This window comes from Toxotes jaculatrix, chromosome 8 (genome assembly GCF_017976425.1).
Source record: "Toxotes jaculatrix isolate fToxJac2 chromosome 8, fToxJac2.pri, whole genome shotgun sequence".
NCBI lineage: Eukaryota > Metazoa > Chordata > Actinopteri > Toxotidae > Toxotes > Toxotes jaculatrix.
In genome coordinates, this window is record NC_054401.1 from 201,607 (window position 1) to 212,422 (window position 10,816).

General features: G+C 46.3%; 1 protein-coding gene across 3 annotated transcripts; it reads right to left on the reverse strand.

Moving 5' to 3' along the window:
- Window positions 1–117: 117 nt before the first annotated feature.
- selenbp1 (selenium binding protein 1) lies at window positions 118–10,760 on the reverse strand. 3 transcript variants are annotated; one of them, XM_041043370.1, is made up of 13 exons: window positions 10,682–10,760; window positions 8,175–8,228; window positions 7,415–7,527; window positions 6,854–7,039; window positions 4,574–4,694; window positions 4,142–4,324; window positions 3,413–3,594; window positions 2,534–2,612; window positions 1,818–1,939; window positions 1,648–1,740; window positions 1,299–1,417; window positions 304–1,086; window positions 118–264 (listed from the first exon to the last, which is right to left on the reverse strand). In XM_041043370.1, exons 1-12 carry the CDS (start codon window positions 10,683–10,685, stop codon window positions 924–926), a joined length of 1,419 nt encoding a protein of 472 aa, XP_040899304.1. In that variant the 5' UTR covers window positions 10,686–10,760; the 3' UTR covers window positions 118–264; window positions 304–923. The 3 variants fall into 3 exon arrangements, with proteins under 3 accessions (XP_040899304.1, XP_040899302.1, XP_040899303.1); XM_041043368.1 differs by lacking the exon at window positions 10,682–10,760 and having other exon boundaries at window positions 8,175–8,259; XM_041043369.1 differs by lacking the exons at window positions 118–264; window positions 10,682–10,760 and having other exon boundaries at window positions 271–1,086; window positions 8,175–8,259.
- Between the last annotated feature and the right edge of the window lie 56 nt (window positions 10,761–10,816).

Consider the following 10,816-nt stretch of genomic DNA (forward strand, 5'->3'; position numbering starts at 1 on the left):
GTGCAAACTTTACTCATCACTTCAATTAAAAATGTGCAGAACAAAAAACTGTCAGTCGGACACTGAACTTTATTTAAACATCAGGTGTTTACAGTTTGAGCGGCAGGAGGCGCTGCGGGAAACAAAACTGAAAGACAGGTGACAACAGGTAAATTTAAACAGGTGAGTTTTATTTCACAGATCCAGAAAACAAAGCTGACGTGAAGCAGAGTTACAGGCTGGATTTAAGGAGAGGAAACTTAAGCCACAAAATGAAAAATATGACTCTGAATTATTTTTCGGACGCAAAATATTCTGAAAGACGTCTGATGAACCTGAGAGAGAAACTCTGAGCATTTTAGTTTAAAATCACCACAGAGAAAATAATGGAATACTTCCATTGAATACAACGGTTTCTGATTCAGCTGATTGTCGTGATAATGATTCATCAAAGTCATATTCATTAACAGTATTGATCACTGCAGTCTGATCAGCTGGGCTGGAAGAAGTAATCAGGTCCTACAGTGAAAGTACTCAGTGTAAAAATACTTCACTGTGAGTAAAAGCCAATGAAAAGCTTCTGGAAGTAAAGTGTGTAAGTGTGCTCAGGGGTCAGGGGTCAGGGGTCAGGGCTGTGACAGTTACACTGTTATATCCCTGGATCATTATCACTGATATATTCATGTGTAAGCTGCTGTTTCTGCTGTAGCTGTGTTTTTTTTATCAGGCTGCAACTAATAATTATTTCAGTGCTAAATGGATTTTCTTCTCACTTTTAATTATTATTATGAATGATGATGATGATGATGATTAACATTGTGTAATGTATTTTGGAGAATCCTCAACAACTCATGAACACTGGCACACAGTCCTGTAGTGACTGGGCTCAGGTGTGGCCAGCGGGCTCCGTAGCGCCCCCCAGCAGCATCTGTAGCTCGATGCTGTTACACCCAGATGTCAGACGTGCAGTCTCCGCCTGGATACCTCAGCTCGTGGGCGAGAACTGGACCGTCCGGTTCTTTCCCAAAATCCACCAGGAACTTTTCATTCAGGGAGAGACCTCCGCTAACAGAGTTCACATCGATCTGCATCATCACCGAGCCCTCTCTGAACACAAAGACACAACACGAGGCCTTTACAGGTTCTTCAGGTTTGATTTCACCTGGCTAACAGTCAGTGTATGGCCAAAAGTATGAGGACACATGATCATGGCCATGCATTGTACTTTGATTAGGTGTCATGCAGTTTGTTTGTATTAGCAGCAGTAGACATATATTAGTACTACAGTAGTACTGCATGTGTGTCAGTGCTGTACGTACTTGACCATGTCAGGGTAGAACTGTTTGTCCCAGCTGCTGTACAGAGACGTTGTCAAGTAAAGTCTCCGACCGTCCAAACTCAACTGTAACATCTGAGGACCTCCATAGACACGCCTCCCCTGAGAGACAGACAGGTGAGGGAAGGTGACAGAGGGAGAGAGACAGGAAGAGAAACAGAGACACAATCAATCATAAAGATCAGTAAATAAATAACAGATGATCGCCAGCAGAGGACAATAGCCAGGATGTTGGACAGACAGACAGGTCCATTCTCTTCTGTCTCACAACCTCCTGTCTCTCTTCCTCCTGTCCCTCTGATTCCTGTCTCTCTGCTTCCTCTCTGCGGTACCTGGATGATGCGTGGGGGGGGCTGTGGCTGGTTCTCAGGGTCCTCCAGGACTTTGACTGGTCCGTCATTGACGATACTTCCTCCCAGAAACACCTGGACCAGACAGAAAGGTGAGCTGTCTCACTCTGAGGTTTTTACCTGTTCACCAGCATCACTGGACAGGGAGTTACCTGGCCGACCAATCGGGGGTTCCTCCTGTCTGTGATGTCATACTGCCTGACGTCACCGTGCAGCCAATTACTGAAGTACAGGAAACGGTCGTCCAATGAGATCAGGATGTCTGTGATCAGACCTACACAGACAGTCAGGTAACAGCTCAGGCAGGTAACAGCTCAGACAGGTAACAGCTCAGGCAGAGAGGTAACAGCTCAGACAGACAACAGCTGAGACAGACAGGTAACATCTGAGACAGGTAACAGCTCAGACAGACAACAGCTCAGACAGACAGGTTACAGCTGAGACAGGTAACAGCTGAGACAGACAACAGCTCAGACAGACAGGTAACAGCTCAGACAGGTAACAGCTCAGACAGGTAACAGCTCAGACAGGTAACAGCTCAGACAGGTAACAGCTCAGGCAGAGAGGTAACAGCTCAGACAGACAACAGCTGAGACAGACAGGTAACATCTGAGACAGGTAACAGCTCAGACAGACAACAGCTCAGACAGACAGGTTACAGCTGAGACAGGTAACAGCTGAGACAGACAACAGCTCAGACAGACAGGTAACAGCTCAGACAGGTAACAGCTCAGACAGGTAACAGCTCAGACAGACAGGTAACAGCTCAGACAGGTAACAGCTCAGACAGGTAACAGCTCAGACAGACAGGTAACAGCTCAGACAGGTAACAGCTCAGACAGGTAACAGCTCAGACAGACAGACTCACCAGGCATCTCAGGCAGCATCCATCCCTCCACCTTCTTACTGGGAACACTGATCACCTTCTCTGCAGCCCAGTCTCCTTTCTAAGGACAGAAACTGATCAAAAACCAGAAGTACAGACCATCACAGCAGCTGCCACGCCCATCCACACGTTGATGTTCCCACCCACCAGTACTCATGGGTCATAATACACCTGTGCATCATCTCAGCGTCCACTGTGGCAGTGAAGCAGTGAAGGTTCATCCCTCAGTTCAGAGAGTTTGTTAAACTTTTGTTGGATTTATTTCACAGTGTGAGGAAACTGGATGGATGGACAGGAAACTATCTCACAGGCAGACAGTTATTCAAAGAGCAGACGCAGGAAGGTTTATCTGTCCTGCGTAGCACCACCTACCTGTACAGGTAAACAGTGACAAGTGGTCAGTAAAGTCCCTTCCCTGTTTCCCTCTAAAACAGTCCAAGTTCAAGGTAATTTAATTTTACAGGCCCTGACCATAACTAGCGTCCTCCAGAGGAAGATTCTACTGAGAGAGCAGGAGGAAGAAGAACCAGCTCAGAGCAGGTTCCACATAAAGACAGAAACACAACTAAGAAGAAGGAGAAGACAATGATAGAACCAGAAATAGGACTAATAATCAGACTAATAATAAAAAACAGGAAAAATACTGGACTAATAATACTGACTAACGAGACTAATAATGGGGCAGTGGGCGGTCCACAGCCTCAGATCCAGACTCTGCAGCTCTGACAGGAGGAGAGAGAGACACGAAGGAACAAAACTACAGGAAAGAGAAGATGGCGTCTTATTGGGATTGGATGTGAGAACTGGAGTCTCACTGGGATAAGACCACTGTGGTTCTGACTAGAACCCCGTGGTACTAACTGGTGTTTTGTAGAATCTGAAGACCGTTGAATTAAGAGCACATCCCACGAAGCCCTCGGTGGCATTGGGGTCATGGAGGAATCGGACCTCAAGGGGAATAGCACCTTCTTCACCCAAATCCAGCGTCTGTAGTTTCCTGTGGGTGGTCCAGTCCCAAACGTGGAGGCAGCGGCCGTAGTGACCTGCGATAATCACAGGTGTGTAACAGGTAGTTTGACATGTTTTGGACATGTGGACATGATTGGCTTTCGCTTCACTGCATCACATGAACGTGTCACATGTGTAGCCCTGCTGTACTGACTAGAGACACAGACTAGAACCTAGAACAGGAGACTTTTGAGGATCAGGATCTAGAGCTCAGATTTACTGAATGAGACTCGTTGGAATAGGACCGTGGAAGCTTGCAGTACTGACTGAAGACTTCGTGGGATCAGAGCTTAGAACCCCCCGTTACTGACTAAAATGTTACTGGTATCAGAACCAATAACACTTATTACTGACCAGAGACTTACTGTCACCAAAGGTATGTACAAGAGGAAGCTATAATCCTGTGGTGCTGATTGTAGTATCACTGGAAGAGAAACTTCCATCCTTACAGAAAAGAGCATCGCTAGAATCAGAACCTGTAATCTGAATCGGGGTGATGGTGCTGAGACGACATTTCTGTGAAATCAAACCGGTTGTGACAATAAAAGAGCTTAAAGGTTGAAATGTTTCCTCCTAACTCACCTTCCTTGATGTGGGCAGGATTAAAACCATCAGCCAGAGCTTTCGGTGCACCCCATTCAGTGCTGATCATCACATTGTGTCGAGGCTGGTACCAGAAGTCATACCCAAAGGGCACTGTTTCGCCCGGCTGCTCCCAGTTGCCGACCACCTCGAACGTCTCCCCGTCGAGTAGGATGAAACCACCTGAGGCGATGAAAGCAGGTGTAACACTGAAATGATCCACTAGAGGCCGCTACAACAACAATCAGTGAAGATGGTTTGTCGTTCAGTTCGTGCAGAGCTGGTTAAACTGTGGATAACGAAAGGGTTTCACAACATGTCAGAGAGTTCCTCTGACGTTCCTTTACTTTGTGGTGTTAAAACTAAAACCTTCACAGTTTTCTGTCTGCGTGGTGTGTGAGGATTTATAGTCCGGTCTCCTGGACCTCTCACCCTTGCCATTGCCGGATGGGTCTCCTAAGCAGCTGATCATGATCTGACCACTGCCCAGACAGTGAGAAGTGTGAGGGTTCGCCAGGTCACACTTCCAGTACAGATCCACTGGTTCCACTATCTGAAGACAACAAAGCCCAACAAAAACACAGCTCAGTGTCTCTAATTTTTCATCTTCACCAAGATGTTTTTATTCATTCAGCATCTTTGAAATCAAAATGTATCTCAAAGAAAACATCCATTCATCTTTTGCTGCCCATCTTGAGCAGAGACTCTGGAATAGTGCTGTAAAACCCAGTGTAGTTTTACTGGGATCAAAACCAAGCTTCCTGTGATACCAACTGGAGTCATGACATCAGAACCTATATAAACCTGCTGTTGATACTGGACACTTACCAGGACAGAAGCCTATAACCTTGAAGGCCCTGACTGGAGTCTCACTGGGATCAGAACTTGTGATCCTGTAATATTGAATTCAGGCTTAGTGGAAGTGTTACTAGAATAGGAACCCAGAGCCCTGTGATACCCTGACATACTTGAACTCCTTCACTTGGGCACTAACTCCCTTCCAGCCTGAAGGGAACAATCCACTGGTTTCCAGCAGAGTACCAGGACTTCGGCGTGGGAACTGCTGGCTCTCATCCTGCTGGCTCTCATCCTGCTGCTTCACACTCAGCTGTAAACTGTCCAGTACTCACGGAGGTCCCAGTCTGGTGAAACCAACAGAACCACAAAATCTATGAAAGGCCAAGAACCCTAACTGCTGTCTCTGGTATCACTTCTCTTCTTTGAGGGTTGGTTAAAGTCTCTGAGGAGAACTAGCTGTTAAACGATCACACTGTGACTCAGCACTCAGACGTACTCTGATTATTTATCAGACTGACGCCAACAACAAGTCAAATGTCTTTGAATATGAAGTTTTGTAAAGAGCAGCTGGGAGAGGATTTATCATGCAGTCTGAACTCAGGATGAACCGTCCTCCTCCTCCTCCCCAGAACATGTTGTCACCATCTCTCTGCTCTCTGACAGAGCCTAAACGAACTGTTCCTCTAAATCTAAAGAAAACAGCTGCTGTTTTTACAAGTCATGGTCAGGGCCCCAGCCAACCCATTATAAGGCCCCAGGGCAAAAGTCAGCTGTGGACTGTGGGCCTCTCTGAACCCAGCATTCTCCACCCTGTGTTTTCGCTCAGGGTCCCTCTACGATGGAGGGTTTGAAGATGAGGTGAGAAAGCAGCAGCCAGCTCAGGATCCTCACATTTCAGTTTGTGTTCTGTGCTTTACTGCTGCATGTGCCAAACAAACTTATAATTAATCAAATCACCACAAAGTAATTGCTCCAGGGTGAACCTGGAGCTTTTAGGTCTTCTGAGGATCTGGGGCCCCGGGGCAGGTGGTAATCCAGCTGGGATTAGAACAACAGTGAAGGTTTCTGTCTCTAGTGAATTTGAGTTTTCTTTCAGTCACTTCAGCATGAAAAACAGCTTCCAGAGAAACAAGCTTCAGCCTTCAGTTTTGTTCTGACTTAACCGGAGAAGATGGACAAGGTCCCAGACCAAGAACTTTACCGGCTCAGAATGTGGCTGTTTTTCTTTTCCAGAATAACCAGGACGATTTGCCAAAACACTGCTTCAAAAGGCATTTTACAAGTTGCATTGAACTGTGATGAAGTCAAGTATGAGAGCTGATTACAGACCAGAGACACAACTGACCAAAGAAACCAACCAGGGTAACAACCATGAGCTGGTAATTTAATTTATACACCCCAGTATCACAAATCACAAATCTGACTCAAGAGGCTTAACAATCAGTACAGGACACGACCCACTCTGTCCTCAGACCCTCAGAACCTCGGACCCTAGGAACCTCGGACTCTCAGAACCTCGGACCCTAGGAACATCGGACCCTAGGAACATCGGACCCTCAGAACCTTGGACCCTCGGACCAGACGAGGAAAAACTCCCAAAAACCCTAAATGGGAGAAACCTCAGCAAGAGGCGAGATCCCTTTTCATGACAGACAGACAGGAAGTAGATGTTATATATAGCTCAGAACATGAAGATTCACCAAAGCATCACCACCAGTCAACAGGCGGCTGTTCAGCCAACTCTGTACAGTCACACACACAAACGCACACAGACACACACAGAGGTTATAACCAGGTGAGTTCGCTTAAACAGTGACTTACTGAAACAGTGAGCGGGATTCTGGCTTTCTGCTGGGACTGATGGCGTTACTGCCCTGTCTCTGATTGGCTGAGCTTCAGACAGGTTAGTCGTACCTTGTGTATCTGCGGCGCTCTGGGATTCGTCCCAACGTCGACCACATAGACTCTCGAGGAGATGAGTGAGGGCAGAATCAGACGGTTCCTTTTCTTGGAGGCGTCTCCGAAGCAGCTGCTGCAGGCGTTCCAGCCGGAGTGATGCAGCTCATCGCGAAGGTTCGGCATTGGCAGCCGGTGGATTACCTGAGAGGGCAGAGGTCAAAGGTCACAACAGGTCTAAACAGAGAAAGATTTAAATGTCACTTCAGCTATTGGTTTAGAAAGTTTAGAAGAATAATGGATTTTGCTGGATCAGCACAAAGGTTTAAGACTTTACAGAGAACGGAGGAGTGATGCAGAAAAGGAGGAAAAGGAAGAAATGACAGCGAGACGTCCGAGTGGGAAACTGATCCAGCAGCAGGAAGAAGCTGCACAAAGAAAGAGAAGAGTTAACTATGAGCCAGCTTCACTGGTTCTTTTAGACTTTAAAGCCATGAACTGGAGCAGAGGAAGCTGACGAGAGGACCCAGCAGGAATCAGGTTCAGACACTCAGCAGGAGACCAGATGAGCAGGTCTACCTGGCAGTAGTTGGGGGATTTTGGGTCGATGTCGACAGTGGCCAGGTAGTCGGGTTTCAGGGTGTCGGTGTTGCGGTAGATGCAGGGCAGGTAGACGATCTCCTCTCGAGGACCTTCAACCACAAAAGCAATAAAACCGTCTGAACTCGGAGCTTCTCAAATCTGGACCACTGAGGCTGCAGAGTCTGAACAAACCTGATCCTGAACATTCGTGGGTTCCTACAGTGTGAACAGCAGTGAAACCTTTAAGAGCCAATTAAAGAAGACTTTGTTGTGTAATCTTCTTTTAACAGTGTAAAATGAAAATGTTTTGTTCAGCTCGTGTCAAAATATTTCTCTCTGAGCTAAAATACAAATTATTACAAATTCATATGTTAATACATATTTCATCAACACATCAACAGTTATGATCACAAACGGTGGAAACATCTGCCTCTGACACACACTCCTGTTAGTTTAGATTCAGTTATATTAATAAACACAGTTGTTCGTTTATATTTGAAAGATTTGTTGACAAAAAGAAAAACGCAGGCCACCGACAGCTGGATTTTATTTAACGGGTCTTTGTGAGCTGGCGACCTGGAAACAGGTGAAAACAGCTGCTGCAGGGCTGAGAGGTAAGGTTTGAGGGTGGCCACAGAGGAAAGGTCACGGGGTCATTTAAAGCTGAGCAGGAAGTAGATCAGGACATTAACTGATAATCTGAACTGCTGGAATTGTTTGTCTGTGGGCTGCTCACGAATACAGACAGCTGTCTCACCCTTCATGGCGTCCAGCGGGCTGCGGTATCCTGGTCCACATCCGGAACAGCTGGCTGAGAAAACACAACAACAGGTCACTGACATCGCAGAGTTCAGTCCTGGAGGTTACAGACGTCTGAGACAAATCCCAAACTCTCTGAGCTCACAGCTGACGCCCAGAAAGTTCCTCTGCTGGACGAGCTCCAAACTCTGAGTCTCCGTGTCAGGAAGAAGCAATGAACACAATCAGTCTGACAGTGGTGTAAACTGGATCAGCAGCTCTTTGCCCCCTCTGTCCTTAGTTCACCTCTTATTGCTCAGACTGATGCAATCTTGGAAAGAGTCCTTCCAAACTCCGCAGGAGGTGTTTTATTAGTGTTTTCAATTATCAGTTATACCCATGAGTGTAGAGAGCTTCTGACTGACACGCACCTGTAATTACAGCAGCACAAACAACACAACATGCTGTGCAGCCTGATACAACTTCCCTGCCATCAAGTCCAACATCCAACCAAAGCCCCATTCAGACTTCTGTCTGCCCCCACCCCCCAGCCACTGAGGCTCTGATGCTGTTGTACAGGAGGAACAGAACATTCAACACACGCTTCGTCCATATTTTGGATGAGATTTTTCATCTTTTGGAATTTACCTGTTTCCTAATTTCCTGTAAATAGGAATGAAAAGAGAAAAGTTCTCTGAGACAATAACACGGTCAGTCCAATGAACACATGAACAGGTGCTGTCACATGTCAAACGTGTCACGGATCTCAGGCGTGTTTGAATTGTTGTCTGAATCTGGTCTGGTTCTTTTGGACCCATTAGACGTGTCTGATTTTGTTCCACTGTATTGAGTTACCTGTAAATACCGTGTCATTAGTTCTAATCCTTTTTCTGCCCAGACACGTCTGAAGGAAAGTCGAAGTGTGAGTCTGAGATCCGCACAAACAGCTGGAGCTGAAGAGTTTGGATTGGTGCTCCAGTCCGTTCAGAGCTGGTTCAACCTAAAAGCACGGTTTTCTTTTCCTCAGCTGCAGAGCTATAAAGCCACGTCATCATGTGACCGTCTCCACCTCTGTCAACAACATGGACGACTAAACTGTCTCTTTTCCAGATTTTTAAAATCATTTCAACTGTTATGAACAAGTAAACATACCAGGCTGACATTACGAGACGGCTCAGGTTAGCTAGCTAACTAACACGAGTTAGCATCCTCAGTGTTTCTGTACGTGCAGCTGACTGCAGCCGCAGGTCGGTTTACTGAGCGAGGAACTGAGTGACTTTTATATTTTACCCATTTTTAATTATCTTTGATGTGTCTGTGTGTCTGTACAATGTCTCCTCCTCCAGGTGAGAGCTGATTACAGCAGGTGACCCTGGATCCAGGTTCCTTAGATCTGATTCTGTTCAGAAGTTCAGTCTGAGACTTGATCAAACCATCCCGATGCCTCTGGGATCTGTTCCTATCTCTGTTCTCTGAAGCGATTCTTATCTGAGCTACGTCTCCATCCTCCGTCGGATGGAAACAGTCGTCATGTGACACCGAGGTTTTATCTGTCTCTTCTGCTACAAATGAGTTGTTAAGGCGTTCCCCTCTCTGATCACCAGGATTCCCAGAAGGTTGATTTCATGAGCATCGGCAGATTCTGAAAGTTTTAGATTTTAGTTTTCTGATTCATGAACGAGTCCTAATGAAAATCTATCATCCAGATGTTCTTTCCAGTTGGACACAACTGGGTCAAAGGGCACACACACACACACACACACACACACACACACACACACACACAGACACACACACACACACAGACACAGACACACAGGTCTTCCTCCAGCTGTGATAAACCTGAACCCTAAAACCGGGTCTGAACTCTCAGACAAAACGTCCTCAGAGATACAGTGAAGATCGTGGTGGGGTCAGTTTCACTGTTTTAACCTTTGACCCTGTCATTCGCTTTAAAATCCCACAATGCTTTGCAAAGTGATTTGGTGGTGTCACATAGAAAATGAATGAAGTCCTTGTGACGTTGTGCTCAGTTTACCTTCGCCATCGTACAGACCGGGGAGACTGCGCGGTCATGATGACATCAGAAATCTGGTGTAATTAACATATTAATTACACCAGAGTAAGTGTGAGTACGTGTTCATTGCTGATGCACGTGTCTCTGTACTGTTTCTGGACTTGAAGCTTGTTTCCCTGAATGTTTGTTCTTTGTCTCGTGACCTTTGTCTTTAGGAGCCGACTCAGATCTGCGAGCTCAGATAAGCAGTGGAATCTGGTAAATATCGCAGACTGCACCTTTACTTTTCCCTCCTGAGCAGCAGCTTCAGAGCCGAGGACAGGAAACTGAACAAAGGTCACCAACAGAGCTGCAGCTCTGCTCCAACCCGACAGACTAACAGGGCATTTAAAGCAGCAGAGACAAACAGAAGCTTCTGATGAATGAGTGAATGAGTGAAAGAATGAATGAGTGAGCGAGAGACAGATGATGGAGACACGATTAAAGAAATCCAATAAAAATGAGCTCACCCATGTCTGAGCTCCTGGTCTGATCAGATCCTGCAGGTCTCGCTGTCAGCCGGTCTGGACTCTCTCAGACCAGATCCTGTGAAAAATTAGAGGGTGGAGTTTGGCTGTTTCCACATCAACCAATCAAAGAGGAGA